General features: G+C 43.3%; 2 protein-coding genes across 2 annotated transcripts in view; one reads left to right on the top strand and one right to left on the bottom strand.

Moving 5' to 3' along the window:
- fbxl6 (F-box and leucine-rich repeat protein 6) overlaps positions 1-1,873 on the top strand; it is a 7,485-nt gene extending 5,612 nt beyond the window's left edge. The window contains exons 7-9 of the mRNA XM_081376042.1: positions 535-766; positions 994-1,234; positions 1,407-1,873. Of these exons, the coding sequence (XP_081232168.1) occupies positions 535-766; positions 994-1,234; positions 1,407-1,536 (603 nt within the window). The 3' untranslated portion in view covers positions 1,537-1,873. The remainder of the gene's footprint in view (positions 1-534; positions 767-993; positions 1,235-1,406) is intronic.
- eppk1 (epiplakin 1) overlaps positions 1,707-23,837 on the bottom strand; it is a gene marked incomplete at its 5' end in the record, with an annotated part of 162,725 nt that continues 140,594 nt past the window's right edge. The window contains one exon of the mRNA XM_081375708.1: positions 1,707-23,837. Within this exon, the coding sequence (XP_081231834.1) occupies positions 2,143-23,837 (21,695 nt within the window). The 3' untranslated portion in view covers positions 1,707-2,142.

Here is a 23,837-nt window from a genome sequence, read left to right as displayed (position 1 = left end):
TCAAAAAAAAGTAGATTTCTGTCACTGCTGTGAACTGACCACCTCAGAGAATATGAATAACATGAATGTCTTTGTGAGTCAGCCGTCTACAACAGGCCTAAACCAGCCATGGTACCAGCACAAAAACACACTCAGCAAAATATAATTACTGTCAATAATTGTAAAAAAAAATGTTTGTCAATATTGCACACTACTAATGTATAGTATTAATTTGTACTTAATTTTTTATTCCTTCAGGTCTAAAAAAGCCTTAAATTTTACTTTAAAAAATGTGCAGCAACCCTGACATTCCCGTAAGTCAGGGATATGGGCAGCTTCAATCCTGGAGGGCCACTGTGCTGGTGAATTTAGGATTAAAAAAAAAAAAAGCTTAACTCCGCAAGAGAGTAGCCCTCCAGGATCCAGGCTGCCCATCCTGCTCTAAGTGTTATTAATGGTGATGTTGTATTAAAATTGTACTACAAATATAAAATATAATATACATATTTTTACATCTTATTTTTTTCTTCTCTTTTAAATTATTTTATAATTTAGACTTTTAGATTGATGAATGTCACTCCAGTTCCTAAAATGATCCGCAACACGCCTAGTTCAACGTCCGGTTTTCCCATGCTAGAGGAACTGTGCATTGCCACTTCCTCTCACTCTTTCATGACGGACAGTGACCTGAACAATGTGCTGCATGGCTCCCCCCACCTGCGTGTGCTAGACCTGCGTGGTGCCTCCCGCATCACAGCCACTGGCCTCCACGCTCTGCCTTTTGAGAGTAAGTTTCGATTTTGAAAAAACAAGAGAGTAAGCATTGATGTACCTCACACAGTAGTGAATGTAATATTTAAGCCACACACAGCTATGAATATCACATGGTTTTATGGACTTTCCCTATATTTATTCTTATAGTTTACAGTATAGAAGGATTTGATCATACCTATGAATTTCAGGGATGGAATAATATGCTGCTTTTCCCTTAATTTGCTGACCTGTCTTGTGTAGAACTGGAGTGTCTATATTGGGGCCTGTACTTCAATAGCAATACCATGGTAGCATCCAAGAAAGGCATACACATGCTTGCCCAGAAATGGAGCAGCACCCTCAGGGAGCTTGATTTGGCCAACCAGCCATTTTCTGAGGAAGATATGGAGATTGCCATGGGATATCTTGCACATGCTGCTGGAGTCGATTTGTTTCGCTCCCTGAACCTCAGTGGTACAAAAATCACTTCATCTACACTCAGGTAAGGATTACTTTTGTAGTTGCTCACATGCTTATAGTGCCTGCCAGAAGGCTCACCATCCATTAATGCTTGTTGATAAGAGTTTATAAATGTAATAGAGATTACAAGGCTTTTCTTAATTTTGCAGTAGATTGGTAAAGATGTTCTGGTACCATTTATTATTGTTTCATAGGTTACTAATAACCCAGGCACCAGCTCTGAAGTACTTGAATCTGTCGTCTTGCCGGTATCTGCCCAGAGGGCTCAAAAGAGTATATCATGGTCAAGAAGACATTCAGCTTCTCCTGGACAAATTAGGCTGAACATGTAGCCTATTTATTTTAGGAACTTTAATAGTTCGTTTAATTTAGTTGTTTTTAAAGTGTACTTAAATGTGGTATTTTTGTGTGTGTTGTGATTTGTATATAAAATATAAAGCCTTTACCCATGTAAAGTTAGACTTGCCAATAAAGAACCCAAAAATATTTGTGTATCTTTACTGTCATTTGTGTATCTTATATGTTCATGTGCTGGAATGCAATACATGTCAAATGTTGTGAAATTATGATAATGTAAACAAGCCATGTTTAATAAAAACACAATCTTTATAATGAAAGAGATTACTGATTTGAAAATTATGAAATAAAATGACATGTTGCAGATGTAAGTTTATTTGTATTGTTTTGAACATGTAGCCAGAAAGCAGTGAATAAACAAACTGACCGCTTACATTTCAGTTTAAAAGTGTAAAACTAGAAAGTGAAGTTATCTAAAACTCTAATATAAACAATGCACACTGAATCTGAAATGGTATACACTTAAATGATACACTTACAGATTTGCAAATGGAATAAGTAGAAAGAGAAGAGTATGATTGTAGTTAATAAAGCATGAATAGTTTGCATGGCATATTGCATCCAATCTTAACTCTACTTTTTTAAAGCAAGCAGACTCAGCCCAGTCTTTGGGTCTCTAACAGACCTCTCCATTAATTGCATGTATGTGAGGTTTTCCTGTGTGTTGGGATCAAAGAAACCCTTGGTGTCATCATCTGGATCAGAGAGGATCTTGTTCATCTCCTCATCAAAGTACCCTCTTTGGTAAGCCACCTCCACAGGGACACGATGGCTGTGCACAGGATCAATGATGCCCCCCGTAGCAATCTGAGCTTCTAGCAGACGAATACCATGGTCCTTGACAATCAGATCTTTTTTTAAGGCCTGGAACAAGGAGATTGTGTTTCCTGTGCTGGGGTCTGTATAACCAGTAACTGCCCGCTCTGCTGACAGCAGTTTGCTTTTCCATTCTGTTCCAACAATCCCTTCAGTCACCGCCTGCTCTACTGACAGTTTTTTGTTCTTTACGGGGTCAATCATAAAGCCAGTGGCAGCCTGGGCCTCAAGTAAAACCAAAGACGTTCCAGGTGTTAGAAGTCCCTTATTTTTGGCTTCGGTTATGCTCATGGTCTGTTTGGTAGACTGCACCAATACACCAGCAATGCTGTTCGTCCCTTTCAGGTATTTTCGCACAGAGTCTATTTCACTTACATGATCAACTGTGACTTTTCCAGTAGTTAGGTCTTTGTACATTTTCTCATCAATGATTTTGGATGACAGCAACTCATCAGCACTCACATCCTTTCTGATACCTTGGAAGTTGTGCTGTTGGGTTGTCTCTGTTGTTGCTGTGGTGGTGGTGGTAGTAATTTTGTGGGTGCTTGTTTCTGATTTCTGTGATACTAAGGTCAGAACTATTTCTAAGAATTGTTCAATAGTTATTGTACCTGACATAAACTGCTGCACCAGTTCTCTCCTCTTTTCCTCAGATATGTAATGTGAATGCAGCAGATCCCAAAGTGTCACCAGCTGTCCTTGGAATTTACCTCCTGCTTTCTTTGTGGTTGCAGACTTGAGGATACTCTTTGTATGTTCATCGATGAAGAAGTAGTGCTCGCCCTTTTTCACAATCACAAGGAGGCTCAGGCCAGTGTTGGGGTCTTTAACACACCTCTCCACAAGTTGCAAGTATGTGAGGTTCTCCTGTGTGTTGGGATCAAAGAAACCCTTGGTGTCATCATCTGGATCAGAGAGGATCTTGTTCATCTCCTCATCAAAGTACCCTCTTTGGTAAGCCACCTCCACAGGGACACGATGGCTGTGCACAGGATCAATGATGCCCCCCGTAGCAATCTGAGCTTCTAGCAGACGAATACCATGGTCCTTGACAATCAGATCTTTTTTTAAGGCCTGGAACAAGGAGATTGTGTTTCCTGTGCTGGGGTCTGTATAACCAGTAACTGCCCGCTCTGCTGACAGCAGTTTGCTTTTCCATTCTGTTCCAACAATCCCTTCAGTCACCGCCTGCTCTACTGACAGTTTTTTGTTCTTTACGGGGTCAATCATAAAGCCAGTGGCAGCCTGGGCCTCAAGTAAAACCAAAGACGTTCCAGGTGTTAGAAGTCCCTTATTTTTGGCTTCGGTTATGCTCATGGTCTGTTTGGTAGACTGCACCAATACACCAGCAATGCTGTTCGTCCCTTTCAGGTATTTTCGCACAGAGTCTATTTCACTTACATGATCAACTGTGACTTTTCCAGTAGTTAGGTCTTTGTACATTTTCTCATCAATGATTTTGGATGACAGCAACTCATCAGCACTCACATCCTTTCTGATACCTTGGAAGTTGTGCTGTTGGGTTGTCTCTGTTGTTGCTGTGGTGGTGGTGGTAGTAATTTTGTGGGTGCTTGTTTCTGATTTCTGTGATACTAAGGTCAGAACTATTTCTAAGAATTGTTCAATAGTTATTGTACCTGACATAAACTGCTGCACCAGTTCTCTCCTCTTTTCCTCAGATATGTAATGTGAATGCAGCAGATCCCAAAGTGTCACCAGCTGTCCTTGGAATTTACCTCCTGCTTTCTTTGTGGTTGCAGACTTGAGGATACTCTTTGTATGTTCATCGATGAAGAAGTAGTGCTCGCCCTTTTTCACAATCACAAGGAGGCTCAGGCCAGTGTTGGGGTCTTTAACACACCTCTCCACAAGTTGCAAGTATGTGAGGTTCTCCTGTGTGTTGGGATCAAAGAAACCCTTGGTGTCATCATCTGGATCAGAGAGGATCTTGTTCATCTCCTCATCAAAGTACCCTCTTTGGTAAGCCACCTCCACAGGGACACGATGGCTGTGCACAGGATCAATGATGCCCCCCGTAGCAATCTGAGCTTCTAGCAGACGAATACCATGGTCCTTGACAATCAGATCTTTTTTTAAGGCCTGGAACAAGGAGATTGTGTTTCCTGTGCTGGGGTCTGTATAACCAGTAACTGCCCGCTCTGCTGACAGCAGTTTGCTTTTCCATTCTGTTCCAACAATCCCTTCAGTCACCGCCTGCTCTACTGACAGTTTTTTGTTCTTTACGGGGTCAATCATAAAGCCAGTGGCAGCCTGGGCCTCAAGTAAAACCAAAGACGTTCCAGGTGTTAGAAGTCCCTTATTTTTGGCTTCGGTTATGCTCATGGTCTGTTTGGTAGACTGCACCAATACACCAGCAATGCTGTTCGTCCCTTTCAGGTATTTTCGCACAGAGTCTATTTCACTTACATGATCAACTGTGACTTTTCCAGTAGTTAGGTCTTTGTACATTTTCTCATCAATGATTTTGGATGACAGCAACTCATCAGCACTCACATCCTTTCTGATACCTTGGAAGTTGTGCTGTTGGGTTGTCTCTGTTGTTGCTGTGGTGGTGGTGGTAGTAATTTTGTGGGTGCTTGTTTCTGATTTCTGTGATACTAAGGTCAGAACTATTTCTAAGAATTGTTCAATAGTTATTGTACCTGACATAAACTGCTGCACCAGTTCTCTCCTCTTTTCCTCAGATATGTAATGTGAATGCAGCAGATCCCAAAGTGTCACCAGCTGTCCTTGGAATTTACCTCCTGCTTTCTTTGTGGTTGCAGACTTGAGGATACTCTTTGTATGTTCATCGATGAAGAAGTAGTGCTCGCCCTTTTTCACAATCACAAGGAGGCTCAGGCCAGTGTTGGGGTCTTTAACACACCTCTCCACAAGTTGCAAGTATGTGAGGTTCTCCTGTGTGTTGGGATCAAAGAAACCCTTGGTGTCATCATCTGGATCAGAGAGGATCTTGTTCATCTCCTCATCAAAGTACCCTCTTTGGTAAGCCACCTCCACAGGGACACGATGGCTGTGCACAGGATCAATGATGCCCCCCGTAGCAATCTGAGCTTCTAGCAGACGAATACCATGGTCCTTGACAATCAGATCTTTTTTTAAGGCCTGGAACAAGGAGATTGTGTTTCCTGTGCTGGGGTCTGTATAACCAGTAACTGCCCGCTCTGCTGACAGCAGTTTGCTTTTCCATTCTGTTCCAACAATCCCTTCAGTCACCGCCTGCTCTACTGACAGTTTTTTGTTCTTTACGGGGTCAATCATAAAGCCAGTGGCAGCCTGGGCCTCAAGTAAAACCAAAGACGTTCCAGGTGTTAGAAGTCCCTTATTTTTGGCTTCGGTTATGCTCATGGTCTGTTTGGTAGACTGCACCAATACACCAGCAATGCTGTTCGTCCCTTTCAGGTATTTTCGCACAGAGTCTATTTCACTTACATGATCAACTGTGACTTTTCCAGTAGTTAGGTCTTTGTACATTTTCTCATCAATGATTTTGGATGACAGCAACTCATCAGCACTCACATCCTTTCTGATACCTTGGAAGTTGTGCTGTTGGGTTGTCTCTGTTGTTGCTGTGGTGGTGGTGGTAGTAATTTTGTGGGTGCTTGTTTCTGATTTCTGTGATACTAAGGTCAGAACTATTTCTAAGAATTGTTCAATAGTTATTGTACCTGACATAAACTGCTGCACCAGTTCTCTCCTCTTTTCCTCAGATATGTAATGTGAATGCAGCAGATCCCAAAGTGTCACCAGCTGTCCTTGGAATTTACCTCCTGCTTTCTTTGTGGTTGCAGACTTGAGGATACTCTTTGTATGTTCATCGATGAAGAAGTAGTGCTCGCCCTTTTTCACAATCACAAGGAGGCTCAGGCCAGTGTTGGGGTCTTTAACACACCTCTCCACAAGTTGCAAGTATGTGAGGTTCTCCTGTGTGTTGGGATCAAAGAAACCCTTGGTGTCATCATCTGGATCAGAGAGGATCTTGTTCATCTCCTCATCAAAGTACCCTCTTTGGTAAGCCACCTCCACAGGGACACGATGGCTGTGCACAGGATCAATGATGCCCCCCGTAGCAATCTGAGCTTCTAGCAGACGAATACCATGGTCCTTGACAATCAGATCTTTTTTTAAGGCCTGGAACAAGGAGATTGTGTTTCCTGTGCTGGGGTCTGTATAACCAGTAACTGCCCGCTCTGCTGACAGCAGTTTGCTTTTCCATTCTGTTCCAACAATCCCTTCAGTCACCGCCTGCTCTACTGACAGTTTTTTGTTCTTTACGGGGTCAATCATAAAGCCAGTGGCAGCCTGGGCCTCAAGTAAAACCAAAGACGTTCCAGGTGTTAGAAGTCCCTTATTTTTGGCTTCGGTTATGCTCATGGTCTGTTTGGTAGACTGCACCAATACACCAGCAATGCTGTTCGTCCCTTTCAGGTATTTTCGCACAGAGTCTATTTCACTTACATGATCAACTGTGACTTTTCCAGTAGTTAGGTCTTTGTACATTTTCTCATCAATGATTTTGGATGACAGCAACTCATCAGCACTCACATCCTTTCTGATACCTTGGAAGTTGTGCTGTTGGGTTGTCTCTGTTGTTGCTGTGGTGGTGGTGGTAGTAATTTTGTGGGTGCTTGTTTCTGATTTCTGTGATACTAAGGTCAGAACTATTTCTAAGAATTGTTCAATAGTTATTGTACCTGACATAAACTGCTGCACCAGTTCTCTCCTCTTTTCCTCAGATATGTAATGTGAATGCAGCAGATCCCAAAGTGTCACCAGCTGTCCTTGGAATTTACCTCCTGCTTTCTTTGTGGTTGCAGACTTGAGGATACTCTTTGTATGTTCATCGATGAAGAAGTAGTGCTCGCCCTTTTTCACAATCACAAGGAGGCTCAGGCCAGTGTTGGGGTCTTTAACACACCTCTCCACAAGTTGCAAGTATGTGAGGTTCTCCTGTGTGTTGGGATCAAAGAAACCCTTGGTGTCATCATCTGGATCAGAGAGGATCTTGTTCATCTCCTCATCAAAGTACCCTCTTTGGTAAGCCACCTCCACAGGGACACGATGGCTGTGCACAGGATCAATGATGCCCCCCGTAGCAATCTGAGCTTCTAGCAGACGAATACCATGGTCCTTGACAATCAGATCTTTTTTTAAGGCCTGGAACAAGGAGATTGTGTTTCCTGTGCTGGGGTCTGTATAACCAGTAACTGCCCGCTCTGCTGACAGCAGTTTGCTTTTCCATTCTGTTCCAACAATCCCTTCAGTCACCGCCTGCTCTACTGACAGTTTTTTGTTCTTTACGGGGTCAATCATAAAGCCAGTGGCAGCCTGGGCCTCAAGTAAAACCAAAGACGTTCCAGGTGTTAGAAGTCCCTTATTTTTGGCTTCGGTTATGCTCATGGTCTGTTTGGTAGACTGCACCAATACACCAGCAATGCTGTTCGTCCCTTTCAGGTATTTTCGCACAGAGTCTATTTCACTTACATGATCAACTGTGACTTTTCCAGTAGTTAGGTCTTTGTACATTTTCTCATCAATGATTTTGGATGACAGCAACTCATCAGCACTCACATCCTTTCTGATACCTTGGAAGTTGTGCTGTTGGGTTGTCTCTGTTGTTGCTGTGGTGGTGGTGGTAGTAATTTTGTGGGTGCTTGTTTCTGATTTCTGTGATACTAAGGTCAGAACTATTTCTAAGAATTGTTCAATAGTTATTGTACCTGACATAAACTGCTGCACCAGTTCTCTCCTCTTTTCCTCAGATATGTAATGTGAATGCAGCAGATCCCAAAGTGTCACCAGCTGTCCTTGGAATTTACCTCCTGCTTTCTTTGTGGTTGCAGACTTGAGGATACTCTTTGTATGTTCATCGATGAAGAAGTAGTGCTCGCCCTTTTTCACAATCACAAGGAGGCTCAGGCCAGTGTTGGGGTCTTTAACACACCTCTCCACAAGTTGCAAGTATGTGAGGTTCTCCTGTGTGTTGGGATCAAAGAAACCCTTGGTGTCATCATCTGGATCAGAGAGGATCTTGTTCATCTCCTCATCAAAGTACCCTCTTTGGTAAGCCACCTCCACAGGGACACGATGGCTGTGCACAGGATCAATGATGCCCCCCGTAGCAATCTGAGCTTCTAGCAGACGAATACCATGGTCCTTGACAATCAGATCTTTTTTTAAGGCCTGGAACAAGGAGATTGTGTTTCCTGTGCTGGGGTCTGTATAACCAGTAACTGCCCGCTCTGCTGACAGCAGTTTGCTTTTCCATTCTGTTCCAACAATCCCTTCAGTCACCGCCTGCTCTACTGACAGTTTTTTGTTCTTTACGGGGTCAATCATAAAGCCAGTGGCAGCCTGGGCCTCAAGTAAAACCAAAGACGTTCCAGGTGTTAGAAGTCCCTTATTTTTGGCTTCGGTTATGCTCATGGTCTGTTTGGTAGACTGCACCAATACACCAGCAATGCTGTTCGTCCCTTTCAGGTATTTTCGCACAGAGTCTATTTCACTTACATGATCAACTGTGACTTTTCCAGTAGTTAGGTCTTTGTACATTTTCTCATCAATGATTTTGGATGACAGCAACTCATCAGCACTCACATCCTTTCTGATACCTTGGAAGTTGTGCTGTTGGGTTGTCTCTGTTGTTGCTGTGGTGGTGGTGGTAGTAATTTTGTGGGTGCTTGTTTCTGATTTCTGTGATACTAAGGTCAGAACTATTTCTAAGAATTGTTCAATAGTTATTGTACCTGACATAAACTGCTGCACCAGTTCTCTCCTCTTTTCCTCAGATATGTAATGTGAATGCAGCAGATCCCAAAGTGTCACCAGCTGTCCTTGGAATTTACCTCCTGCTTTCTTTGTGGTTGCAGACTTGAGGATACTCTTTGTATGTTCATCGATGAAGAAGTAGTGCTCGCCCTTTTTCACAATCACAAGGAGGCTCAGGCCAGTGTTGGGGTCTTTAACACACCTCTCCACAAGTTGCAAGTATGTGAGGTTCTCCTGTGTGTTGGGATCAAAGAAACCCTTGGTGTCATCATCTGGATCAGAGAGGATCTTGTTCATCTCCTCATCAAAGTACCCTCTTTGGTAAGCCACCTCCACAGGGACACGATGGCTGTGCACAGGATCAATGATGCCCCCCGTAGCAATCTGAGCTTCTAGCAGACGAATACCATGGTCCTTGACAATCAGATCTTTTTTTAAGGCCTGGAACAAGGAGATTGTGTTTCCTGTGCTGGGGTCTGTATAACCAGTAACTGCCCGCTCTGCTGACAGCAGTTTGCTTTTCCATTCTGTTCCAACAATCCCTTCAGTCACCGCCTGCTCTACTGACAGTTTTTTGTTCTTTACGGGGTCAATCATAAAGCCAGTGGCAGCCTGGGCCTCAAGTAAAACCAAAGACGTTCCAGGTGTTAGAAGTCCCTTATTTTTGGCTTCGGTTATGCTCATGGTCTGTTTGGTAGACTGCACCAATACACCAGCAATGCTGTTCGTCCCTTTCAGGTATTTTCGCACAGAGTCTATTTCACTTACATGATCAACTGTGACTTTTCCAGTAGTTAGGTCTTTGTACATTTTCTCATCAATGATTTTGGATGACAGCAACTCATCAGCACTCACATCCTTTCTGATACCTTGGAAGTTGTGCTGTTGGGTTGTCTCTGTTGTTGCTGTGGTGGTGGTGGTAGTAATTTTGTGGGTGCTTGTTTCTGATTTCTGTGATACTAAGGTCAGAACTATTTCTAAGAATTGTTCAATAGTTATTGTACCTGACATAAACTGCTGCACCAGTTCTCTCCTCTTTTCCTCAGATATGTAATGTGAATGCAGCAGATCCCAAAGTGTCACCAGCTGTCCTTGGAATTTACCTCCTGCTTTCTTTGTGGTTGCAGACTTGAGGATACTCTTTGTATGTTCATCGATGAAGAAGTAGTGCTCGCCCTTTTTCACAATCACAAGGAGGCTCAGGCCAGTGTTGGGGTCTTTAACACACCTCTCCACAAGTTGCAAGTATGTGAGGTTCTCCTGTGTGTTGGGATCAAAGAAACCCTTGGTGTCATCATCTGGATCAGAGAGGATCTTGTTCATCTCCTCATCAAAGTACCCTCTTTGGTAAGCCACCTCCACAGGGACACGATGGCTGTGCACAGGATCAATGATGCCCCCCGTAGCAATCTGAGCTTCTAGCAGACGAATACCATGGTCCTTGACAATCAGATCTTTTTTTAAGGCCTGGAACAAGGAGATTGTGTTTCCTGTGCTGGGGTCTGTATAACCAGTAACTGCCCGCTCTGCTGACAGCAGTTTGCTTTTCCATTCTGTTCCAACAATCCCTTCAGTCACCGCCTGCTCTACTGACAGTTTTTTGTTCTTTACGGGGTCAATCATAAAGCCAGTGGCAGCCTGGGCCTCAAGTAAAACCAAAGACGTTCCAGGTGTTAGAAGTCCCTTATTTTTGGCTTCGGTTATGCTCATGGTCTGTTTGGTAGACTGCACCAATACACCAGCAATGCTGTTCGTCCCTTTCAGGTATTTTCGCACAGAGTCTATTTCACTTACATGATCAACTGTGACTTTTCCAGTAGTTAGGTCTTTGTACATTTTCTCATCAATGATTTTGGATGACAGCAACTCATCAGCACTCACATCCTTTCTGATACCTTGGAAGTTGTGCTGTTGGGTTGTCTCTGTTGTTGCTGTGGTGGTGGTGGTAGTAATTTTGTGGGTGCTTGTTTCTGATTTCTGTGATACTAAGGTCAGAACTATTTCTAAGAATTGTTCAATAGTTATTGTACCTGACATAAACTGCTGCACCAGTTCTCTCCTCTTTTCCTCAGATATGTAATGTGAATGCAGCAGATCCCAAAGTGTCACCAGCTGTCCTTGGAATTTACCTCCTGCTTTCTTTGTGGTTGCAGACTTGAGGATACTCTTTGTATGTTCATCGATGAAGAAGTAGTGCTCGCCCTTTTTCACAATCATAAGGAGGCTCAGGCCAGTGTTGGGGTCTTTAACACACCTCTCCACAAGTTGCAAGTATGTGAGGTTCTCCTGTGTGTTGGGATCAAAGAAACCCTTGGTGTCATCATCTGGATCAGAGAGGATCTTGTTCATCTCCTCATCAAAGTACCCTCTTTGGTAAGCCACCTCCACAGGGACACGATGGCTGTGCACAGGATCAATGATGCCCCCCGTAGCAATCTGAGCTTCTAGCAGACGAATACCATGGTCCTTGACAATCAGATCTTTTTTTAAGGCCTGGAACAAGGAGATTGTGTTTCCTGTGCTGGGGTCTGTATAACCAGTAACTGCCCGCTCTGCTGACAGCAGTTTGCTTTTCCATTCTGTTCCAACAATCCCTTCAGTCACCGCCTGCTCTACTGACAGTTTTTTGTTCTTTACGGGGTCAATCATAAAGCCAGTGGCAGCCTGGGCCTCAAGTAAAACCAAAGACGTTCCAGGTGTTAGAAGTCCCTTATTTTTGGCTTCGGTTATGCTCATGGTCTGTTTGGTAGACTGCACCAATACACCAGCAATGCTGTTCGTCCCTTTCAGGTATTTTCGCACAGAGTCTATTTCACTTACATGATCAACTGTGACTTTTCCAGTAGTTAGGTCTTTGTACATTTTCTCATCAATGATTTTGGATGACAGCAACTCATCAGCACTCACATCCTTTCTGATACCTTGGAAGTTGTGCTGTTGGGTTGTCTCTGTTGTTGCTGTGGTGGTGGTGGTAGTAATTTTGTGGGTGCTTGTTTCTGATTTCTGTGATACTAAGGTCAGAACTATTTCTAAGAATTGTTCAATAGTTATTGTACCTGACATAAACTGCTGCACCAGTTCTCTCCTCTTTTCCTCAGATATGTAATGTGAATGCAGCAGATCCCAAAGTGTCACCAGCTGTCCTTGGAATTTACCTCCTGCTTTCTTTGTGGTTGCAGACTTGAGGATACTCTTTGTATGTTCATCGATGAAGAAGTAGTGCTCGCCCTTTTTCACAATCACAAGGAGGCTCAGGCCAGTGTTGGGGTCTTTAACACACCTCTCCACAAGTTGCAAGTATGTGAGGTTCTCCTGTGTGTTGGGATCAAAGAAACCCTTGGTGTCATCATCTGGATCAGAGAGGATCTTGTTCATCTCCTCATCAAAGTACCCTCTTTGGTAAGCCACCTCCACAGGGACACGATGGCTGTGCACAGGATCAATGATGCCCCCCGTAGCAATCTGAGCTTCTAGCAGACGAATACCATGGTCCTTGACAATCAGATCTTTTTTTAAGGCCTGGAACAAGGAGATTGTGTTTCCTGTGCTGGGGTCTGTATAACCAGTAACTGCCCGCTCTGCTGACAGCAGTTTGCTTTTCCATTCTGTTCCAACAATCCCTTCAGTCACCGCCTGCTCTACTGACAGTTTTTTGTTCTTTACGGGGTCAATCATAAAGCCAGTGGCAGCCTGGGCCTCAAGTAAAACCAAAGACGTTCCAGGTGTTAGAAGTCCCTTATTTTTGGCTTCGGTTATGCTCATGGTCTGTTTGGTAGACTGCACCAATACACCAGCAATGCTGTTCGTCCCTTTCAGGTATTTTCGCACAGAGTCTATTTCACTTACATGATCAACTGTGACTTTTCCAGTAGTTAGGTCTTTGTACATTTTCTCATCAATGATTTTGGATGACAGCAACTCATCAGCACTCACATCCTTTCTGATACCTTGGAAGTTGTGCTGTTGGGTTGTCTCTGTTGTTGCTGTGGTGGTGGTGGTAGTAATTTTGTGGGTGCTTGTTTCTGATTTCTGTGATACTAAGGTCAGAACTATTTCTAAGAATTGTTCAATAGTTATTGTACCTAACATAAACTGCTGCACCAGTTCTCTCCTCTTTTCCTCAGATATGTAATGTGAATGCAGCAGATCCCAAAGTGTCACCAGCTGTCCTTGGAATTTACCTCCTGCTTTCTTTGTGGTTGCAGACTTGAGGATACTCTTTGTATGTTCATCGATGAAGAAGTAGTGCTCGCCCTTTTTCACAATCACAAGGAGGCTCAGGCCAGTGTTGGGGTCTTTAACACACCTCTCCACAAGTTGCAAGTATGTGAGGTTCTCCTGTGTGTTGGGATCAAAGAAACCCTTGGTGTCATCATCTGGATCAGAGAGGATCTTGTTCATCTCCTCATCAAAGTACCCTCTTTGGTAAGCCACCTCCACAGGGACACGATGGCTGTGCACAGGATCAATGATGCCCCCCGTAGCAATCTGAGCTTCTAGCAGACGAATACCATGGTCCTTGACAATCAGATCTTTTTTTAAGGCCTGGAACAAGGAGATTGTGTTTCCTGTGCTGGGGTCTGTATAACCAGTAACTGCCCGCTCTGCTGACAGCAGTTTGCTTTTCCATTCTGTTCCAACAATCCCTTCAGTCACCGCCTGCTCTACTGACAGTTTTTTGTTCTTTACGGGGTCAATCATAAAGCCAGTGGCAGCCTGGGCCTCAAGTAAAACCAAAGACGTTCCAGGTGTTAGAAGTCCCTTATTTTTGGCTTCGGTTATGCTCATGGTCTGTTTGGTAGACTGCACCAATACACCAGCAATGCTGTTCGTCCCTTTCAGGTATTTTCGCACAGAGTCTATTTCACTTACATGATCAACTGTGACTTTTCCAGTAGTTAGGTCTTTGTACATTTTCTCATCAATGATTTTGGATGACAGCAACTCATCAGCACTCACATCCTTTCTGATACCTTGGAAGTTGTGCTGTTGGGTTGTCTCTGTTGTTGCTGTGGTGGTGGTGGTAGTAATTTTGTGGGTGCTTGTTTCTGATTTCTGTGATACTAAGGTCATAACTATTTCTAAGAATTGTTCAATAGTTATTGTACCTGACATAAACTGCTGCACCAGTTCTCTCCTCTTTTCCTCAGATATGTAATGTGAATGCAGCAGATCCCAAAGTGTCACCAGCTGTCCTTGGAATTTACCTCCTGCTTTCTTTGTGGTTGCAGACTTGAGGATACTCTTTGTATGTTCATCGATGAAGAAGTAGTGCTCGCCCTTTTTCACAATCACAAGGAGGCTCAGGCCAGTGTTGGGGTCTTTAACACACCTCTCCACAAGTTGCAAGTATGTGAGGTTCTCCTGTGTGTTGGGATCAAAGAAACCCTTGGTGTCATCATCTGGATCAGAGAGGATCTTGTTCATCTCCTCATCAAAGTACCCTCTTTGGTAAGCCACCTCCACAGGGACACGATGGCTGTGCACAGGATCAATGATGCCCCCCGTAGCAATCTGAGCTTCTAGCAGACGAATACCATGGTCCTTGACAATCAGATCTTTTTTTAAGGCCTGGAACAAGGAGATTGTGTTTCCTGTGCTGGGGTCTGTATAACCAGTAACTGCCCGCTCTGCTGACAGCAGTTTGCTTTTCCATTCTGTTCCAACAATCCCTTCAGTCACCGCCTGCTCTACTGACAGTTTTTTGTTCTTTACGGGGTCAATCATAAAGCCAGTGGCAGCCTGGGCCTCAAGTAAAACCAAAGACGTTCCAGGTGTTAGAAGTCCCTTATTTTTGGCTTCGGTTATGCTCATGGTCTGTTTGGTAGACTGCACCAATACACCAGCAATGCTGTTCGTCCCTTTCAGGTATTTTCGCACAGAGTCTATTTCACTTACATGATCAACTGTGACTTTTCCAGTAGTTAGGTCTTTGTACATTTTCTCATCAATGATTTTGGATGACAGCAACTCATCAGCACTCACATCCTTTCTGATACCTTGGAAGTTGTGCTGTTGGGTTGTCTCTGTTGTTGCTGTGGTGGTGGTGGTAGTAATTTTGTGGGTGCTTGTTTCTGATTTCTGTGATACTAAGGTCAGAACTATTTCTAAGAATTGTTCAATAGTTATTGTACCTGACATAAACTGCTGCACCAGTTCTCTCCTCTTTTCCTCAGATATGTAATGTGAATGCAGCAGATCCCAAAGTGTCACCAGCTGTCCTTGGAATTTACCTCCTGCTTTCTTTGTGGTTGCAGACTTGAGGATACTCTTTGTATGTTCATCGATGAAGAAGTAGTGCTCGCCCTTTTTCACAATCACAAGGAGGCTCAGGCCAGTGTTGGGGTCTTTAACACACCTCTCCACAAGTTGCAAGTATGTGAGGTTCTCCTGTGTGTTGGGATCAAAGAAACCCTTGGTGTCATCATCTGGATCAGAGAGGATCTTGTTCATCTCCTCATCAAAGTACCCTCTTTGGTAAGCCACCTCCACAGGGACACGATGGCTGTGCACAGGATCAATGATGCCCCCCGTAGCAATCTGAGCTTCTAGCAGACGAATACCATGGTCCTTGACAATCAGATCTTTTTTTAAGGCCTGGAACAAGGAGATTGTGTTTCCTGTGCTGGGGTCTGTATAACCAGTAACTGCCCGCTCTGCTGACAGCAGTTTGCTTTTCCATTCTGTTCCAACAATCCCTTCAGTCACCGCCTGCTCTACTGACAGTTTTTTGTTCTTTACGGGGTCAATCATAAAGCCAGTGGCAGCCTGGGCCTCAAGTAAAACCAAAGACGTTCCAGGTGTTAGAAGTCCCTTATTTTTGGCTTCGGTTATGCTCATGGTCTGTTTGGTAGACTGCACCAATACACCAGCAATGCTGTTCGTCCCTTTCAGGTATTTTCGCACAGAGTCTATTTCACTTACATGATCAACTGTGACTTTTCCAGTAGTTAGGTCTTTGTACATTTTCTCATCAATGATTTTGGATGACAGCAACTCATCAGCACTCACATCCTTTCTGATACCTTGGAAGTTGTGCTGTTGGGTTGTCTCTGTTGTTGCTGTGGTGGTGGTGGTAGTAATTTTGTGGGTGCTTGTTTCTGATTTCTGTGATACTAAGGTCAGAACTATTTCTAAGAATTGTTCAATAGTTATTGTACCTGACATAAACTGCTGCACCAGTTCTCTCCTCTTTTCCTCAGATATGTAATGTGAATGCAGCAGATCCCAAAGTGTCACCAGCTGTCCTTGGAATTTACCTCCTGCTTTCTTTGTGGTTGCAGACTTGAGGATACTCTTTGTATGTTCATCGATGAAGAAGTAGTGCTCGCCCTTTTTCACAATCACAAGGAGGCTCAGGCCAGTGTTGGGGTCTTTAACACACCTCTCCACAAGTTGCAAGTATGTGAGGTTCTCCTGTGTGTTGGGATCAAAGAAACCCTTGGTGTCATCATCTGGATCAGAGAGGATCTTGTTCATCTCCTCATCAAAGTACCCTCTTTGGTAAGCCACCTCCACAGGGACACGATGGCTGTGCACAGGATCAATGATGCCCCCCGTAGCAATCTGAGCTTCTAGCAGACGAATACCATGGTCCTTGACAATCAGATCTTTTTTTAAGGCCTGGAACAAGGAGATTGTGTTTCCTGTGCTGGGGTCTGTATAACCAGTAACTGCCCGCTCTGCTGACAGCAGTTTGCTTTTCCATTCTGTTCCAACAATCCCTTCAGTCACCGCCTGCTCTACTGACAGTTTTTTGTTCTTTACGGGGTCAATCATAAAGCCAGTGGCAGCCTGGGCCTCAAGTAAAACCAAAGACGTTCCAGGTGTTAGAAGTCCCTTATTTTTGGCTTCGGTTATGCTCATGGTCTGTTTGGTAGACTGCACCAATACACCAGCAATGCTGTTCGTCCCTTTCAGGTATTTTCGCACAGAGTCTATTTCACTTACATGATCAACTGTGACTTTTCCAGTAGTTAGGTCTTTGTACATTTTCTCATCAATGACTTTGGAGAGCAGCAACTCATCAGCACTCACATCCTTTCTGATACCTTGGAAGTTGTGCTGTTGAGTTGTCTCTGTTGTTGCTGTGGTGGTGGTGGTGGTAATTGTGTGGGTGCTTGTTTCTGATTTCTGTGATACTAAGGTCAGAACTATTTCTAAGAATTGTTCAATAGTTATTGTACCTGACTTAAACTGCTGCACCAGTTCTCTCCTCTTTTCCTCAGATATGTAATGTGAATACAGCAGATCCCAAAGTGTCACCAGCTGTCCTTGGAATTTACCTCCTGCTTTCTTTGTGGTTGCAGACTTGAGGATACTCTTTGTATGTTCATCGATGAAGAAGTAGTGCTCGCCCTTTTTCACAATCACAAGGAGGCTCAGGCCAGTGTTGGGGTCTTTAACACACCTCTCCACAAGTTGCAAGTATGTGAGGTTCTCCTGTGTGTTGGGATCAAAGAAACCCTTGGTGTCATCATCTGGATCAGAGAGGATCTTGTTCATCTCCTCATCAAAGTACCCTCTTTGGTAAGCCACCTCCACAGGGACACGATGGCTGTGCACAGGATCAATGATGCCCCCCGTAGCAATCTGAGCTTCTAGCAGACGAATACCATGGTCCTTGACAATCAGATCTTTTTTTAAGGCCTGGAACAAGGAGATTGTTTTTCCTGTGCTGGGGTCTGTATAACCAGTAACTGCCCGCTCTGCTGACAGCAGTTTGCTTTTCCATTCTGTTCCAACAATCCCTTCAGTCACCGCCTGCTCTACTGACAGTTTTTTGTTCTTTACGGGGTCAATCATAAAGCCAGTGGCAGCCTGGGCCTCAAGTAAAACCAAAGACGTTCCAGGTGTTAGAAGTCCCTTATTTTTGGCTTCGGTTATGCTCATGGTCTGTTTGGTAGACTGCACCAATACACCAGCAATGCTGTTCGTCCCTTTCAGGTATTTTCGCACAGAGTCTATTTCACTTACATGATCAACTGTGACTTTTCCAGTAGTTAGGTCTTTGTACATTTTCTCATCAATGATTTTGGATGACAGCAACTCATCAGCACTCACATCCTTTCTGATACCTTGGAAGTTGTGCTGTTGGGTTGTCTCTGTTGTTGCTGTGGTGGTGGTGGTAGTAATTGTGTGGGTGCTTGTTTCTGATTTCTGTGATACTAAGGTCAGAACTATTTCTAAGAATTGTTCAATAGTTATTGTACCTGACTTAAACTGCTGCACCAGTTCTCTCCTCTTTTCCTCAGATATGTAATGTGAATGCAGCAGATCCCAAATTGTCACCAGCTGTCCTTGGAATTTACCTCCTGCTTTCTTTGTGGTTGCAGACTTGAGGATACTCTTTGTATGTTCATCAATGAAGAAGTAGTACTCGCCCTTTTTCACAATCACAAGGAGGCTCAGGCCAGTGTTGGGGTCTTTAACACACCTCTCCACAAGTTGCAAGTATGTGAGGTTCTCCTGTGTGTTGGGATCAAAGAAACCCTTGGTGTCATCATCTGGATCAGAGAGGATCTTGTTCATCTCCTCATCAAAGTACCCTCTTTGGTAAGCCACCTCCACAGGGACACGATGGCTGTGCACAGGATCAATGATGCCACCCGTAGCAATCTGAGCTTCTAGCAGTCGAATACCATGGTCCTTGACAATCAGATCTTTTTTTAAGGCCTGGAACAAAGAGATTGTTTTGCCTGTGTAGGGATCTGTGTACCCAGTAACTGCCCGTTCTGCAGACATCAGTTTGCTTTTCCATTCCATCCCCACAATCCCTTCAGTCACTGCCTGCTCTACTGACAATTTTTTGTTCTTCACTGGGTCAATCATAAAGCCAGTGGCAGCCTGGGCCTCAAGTAAAACCAGCGTCGTTCCAGGTGTCAGAAGTCTCTTATTTTTGGCTTCAAATATGCTCATGGTCTGTTTGGTTGACTGGACATATACACCAGCAATACAGTTTGTTGCGCCAAGGTATTTTTGAATAGATTCCATATTGTTTATATCTTCATCATCTACTTCATCATTGATAAGCTTACTAAACATTTCTTTTGAGATGATTTTTGCATCAAATAGTTGACTTGCTGACACTTGTTTTCTCAGTCCTTTAAAGGAATGCCTTTTTGTGCTTACCTCAATTGTCATTGCTGTCACCATTTCTGTTATCTCCTCAATTGATAATTTCTTTTGTTTGTATTGGTCAAGCAGTTCGTTTCTCTTCTCTGCAGATATATACTCTGAGTGTAGTACATCCCAAAGTGATACACGTTTGTCTGCAAACTTTCCAGCATTGATGATCACTGATTTTTCTTTGAAGATATTTATTATTTGTTTGTCATTGAAGGTTGAGCTTTCAGCACTCTTTTCAGTTATTGGGAGAAGCAGCATGCCGGTTGTTGAATTCTTTTCACATTTCTTCATGAGCTGATGGTAGGTAAGAGGTTCTTTTGTTTGGGGGTCTGAAAACCCTTTTTCACTTTTACTAAGATTTGCCAGAAGATCACTGGTCTCCTTATTCAAGCATCCTTTCATAATTGCTTTTTGAACAGGCAACCGATAGCTTCCAATTGGATCAATAATTCCCCCTGTGGCAAGCTGTGCATCTAAGAGGTTCAGTCCATGTTTCCGAGGGATGAGACCTTTATTCATTGCTTCAAACAAGCATATCTGCTCATCTGTGTATGGGTCTGTGAAGCCAGTGACAGCACGTTCAGCCAATAGCAAGTGCTCCAATATCTCTGGTCCAATAAGTTGAGCTCTGACAGCCTCCATGACTGAGTGATGTGTGTTTTTGATTGGATCGATAACATATCCAGTTGCTGCCTGAGCCTCTAGCAACAACAGTGCTGCATCGGAAGTGAGTAAGCCTTCAGTTTTTGCCATGTTTAAGCTTAACACTTTTCCTGATGGATGAAGCTTCACACCAGCAATACTTCCAGTGCCCTTCAAATACCTTTGAACAGATTCAAGTTTAACCACATTTTCAAGCATCTCCTTACCTTGTTGCAGTGCTTTGTAAGTACTGGTGTCAATGATTCCAGACTCATGCAACTGTTGCACAGAAACAGTTTTTCTCAGGCCCATTGTTGTTTGAGGAGCTGTTTCTTTCTGTTCTAGTGTTTGAATAGTTGTGGTAACCATGGTGACAAAATCCTTGATATTTATCTTGCCCAAACAAAATTGTTCAAAGTACTGCTGCCTCTGTTCATCTGTGAAGTATTCAGAATGAATTATCTCCCAAAGAGACAGTGATTTTCCAGAGAAACGGCCAACAGTAATGACAACTTTGTTTTTCTCAAATTCTTCCTTAATCTCAACGTCTGAGATGATTTTTTGTAATTTGTCTTGTGTTTTCCCTTTTTCGGCAACTGGAAGAAGTAAAAGACCAGTATCGGGATCCTTGATGCATCGTGCGATCATCTCCATGTAAGTCAGATTTTCTTGTGTGGTGGGATCAAAAAATCCTTTAGTGTCATCGGTTTGATCAGCAAGGATCTGGTTTAAGTCAGAATCAAAATAACCCTTCTGGAAAGCAACATCAAGTGGCAAATGTAAACATGTTAAGGGATCAATGATGCCACCTGTAGCAATCTGGGCTTCAAGCAGACGAATGCCATGCTGCTTTACAATAAGGTCTTTCTTGATTGCTTCGAAAAGTGATATTGTCTTGCCTGTGTATGGGTCTTTGTAACCAGTCACTGCTTTCTCTGCAGCCAGGAGTTTTTCATACAACTCTGGAACAATGATTTTCTGCTTCAGTGCCTCATCAACGGTGAGTTTCTTGTTTTGTATTGGATCAATAATAAACCCAGTGGCAGCCTGTGCTTCAAGAAGACACAAGGCAGTGCCAGGGGTAAGATGGCCTTCTTTTTTGGCTTTGTAGATGCTCATTTTCTGATTAGACTTTTGTAATATTACACCTGCTATACAGCTTGTTCCACTGAGGAAGTTCCTCAAAGTGCCCGTCTCAATGAGATCTTTGATTGTCAGCTTCCCCTCAATAACATTTTTGTATTTATTTTCATCTATTATTCCCAAATTCAGCAGCTCCAAAATGGAAACCTTTCCCCTGAGACCATCTACACTGAGGTCAGCATTTCTTTTTACTTCTTTGCGCTCAATGATCTCTAAAATTATTGTGATGATTTCTTCAATTGTGATTGCTTTTGACTTGTAACGTTTTAACAGCTCCTGTCTTTTCTCCTCAGACAAATATTCAGAGTTGACGAGATCCCAGAGTGTCACTTTCTTGCTGCTGAATCTGCCGTATCTCACAGAGACATACGTGGTGTGGAAGGCCTCTTTGGTGCTGTCCCCTATCTTGACTCTCTTGTCGTTCCCTTTGATTACCAAAAGGCAAAGCTCTGTGCTTTGGTCAGTGACACATCTGGACATAAGCTGCATATAGGTAAGGTTTTCATGAGTGTTTGGGTCAAAGAATCCTTTTGTGTCATCAGTTGGATCACAAAGGGTCTGATTCATTTCACTATCAAATAATCCTCGTTTATAAGCAATATGAACTGGAATGCGATGGCTATTTACAGGATCAATAATGCCCCCTGTGGCAATCTGGGCCTCTAGCAGACGTATACCATGATCTTTCACAATTAAATCTTTTTGCATTGCTTGGAACAATGAGATTTTCTTTCCAGTGTATGGATCATAGTAACCTGTCACTGCCTTCTCTGCTGAGGATAATTTTGCATGAAGATCAGCCCCTACCACCCGTGCCTTCACTGCATCATCTACAGAGAACTTTAGATTAGCAATTGGGTCAATTATGTATCCTGTTGCAGCCTGGGCTTCAAGAAGAACAAGTGATGTTCCTGGCCTCAGAATCCCTTTTTGTCGGGCTTGGTAGATTGACATCACTTGTGAGTCAGGAAGCAGCACACCAGCAATGCTTGGTTTGCCTTGTAGATATGTATGCACAGATACATTCTCCGTAACATCTTTGACAGTCTTTTTTCCTTCTCTTAGATCTTCTAGATCGTGCTCTGTGATGATATCAGCCTCGAAGAGCTGGTTTGCGCTTACTTTTTCCCTTATACCTTCAAAAACTACTTTAGCTGTTTTCACTGAATGTTCAATGATCTCCAGGACTTTAGTGACTATAAATTCAATCGTGACTGTTCTGTTTCTGTATTGCTGGATAAAGTCTTGCCTTTGCTGTTCAGTGAAGTATTCAGACATAAGTAATTCCCAGAGTGAAACAGTCATCCCAATGTATTTTCCATATGTCACTTTCACCATGACACCCTTGAATACTTTTTTGATGTCATAGCCAATGAATGTGTGATTCAGACTACCAGATGTATCCTGAATGGGCAACAATGTAAGTCCTGTAGAAGAGTCAATGACACAACGATCCAGCAGTTGTAGATATGTCAGATTATCCTTTGTGTTTGGGTCAAAGAATCCTTTAGTGTCATCTTCAGGATCCTTAAGGATTGCATTCATTTCCTCATCGAAAAAGCCACGCTTGTATGCTACATCCACAGGAACTCTGTGACTGTATATGGGATCAATAATTCCACCAGTTGCAATTTGTGCTTCAAGCAAGCGGATTCCATGCTCCTTCACAATCAGTTCCTTCTTCAGAGCTTGAAAAAGAGAAATGGTTTCACCAGTGTATGGGTCATTGTAACCAGTAACTGCACGTTCTGCTGCAAGCAATTTTGCATGGTATTCTGGTCCTACAAGTTTTTGTTTAATGGCTTCATCTACAGTGAATGTCTTGTTTTCAACAGGGTCAATCATGAATCCAGTTGCAGCCTGTGCTTCTAGCAGAATCAAAGCAGAACCAGGCATGATTATTCCTTGTCTCATTGCCTGATAGATGCTCATTTTCTTATTTGTGGAGAGCACAGCTACTCCCCCAATGCTCGTTTTACCTTCTAGATATTCTTTAACCGTTTCCATTAACATCACGTCCTGGGTGGTGGTTTTACCATCATGTAGATTTTCAAATGTCTTTTGGTCAATTATTTTTGATGCCAGAAGCTCAGCAGAGGTTACACCTCTGCGGAGGCCTTTAAATGTGATGTACATTGGGAAAAGCAGTAAACCTGTGTCTGGGGCTACAGTGCATTTCTTTATCAGCGATGGATAGGTGAGGTTTTCCTGAGAGTTTGGGTCATAGAATATTTTTAGATCATCCATCTGGTCTCTGAAAAGATCTTTGTCATAGTGACCTCGTCCATTGGCTTGTTCTTCTGTTAGGTAGCATTTTTCAATAGGGTCATAGATCCCTTTGCCAGAGATCTGTGCCTCAAGTAGTCTAATGCCATACTCTTTTGGAATGACATCTTTCTGCATGGCCTGGAAGAGTGAGATTTGTTCGTTGGTGTAAGGATCTGTGTAGCCCATGATGGCCCTCTCAGCGAATTGAAGTTTCTCTTTCATTTCACGTCCCACAATGCCTTCTTTTACAGCATCTTCTACGGTGCATATCCTGTTTTTGACTGGGTCGATGATTCCTCCTGTTGCAGCTTGGGCTTCTAACAGTGCCAGACATGTTCCTGGAGTCAACAAGCGTTTCTTGTAGGCTTGGTATATTGTAATGGTTTCATTTGAATGTTCAAGAAACACCCCAGCTACTGGGCCCTGAGAATTGCAATTTTCCTGAGCTGGCATTTTTTGTGGATATTTTCTTGCACCAGCTT

This window comes from Scardinius erythrophthalmus, assembly GCF_964197995.2.
Source record: "Scardinius erythrophthalmus genome assembly, chromosome: 10".
In the NCBI taxonomy this organism is placed as follows: Eukaryota; Metazoa; Chordata; class Actinopteri; order Cypriniformes; family Leuciscidae; genus Scardinius; species Scardinius erythrophthalmus.
Note: the sequence above shows the minus strand (reverse complement) of the source record. Positions and strands in the feature narration are given on the sequence as shown.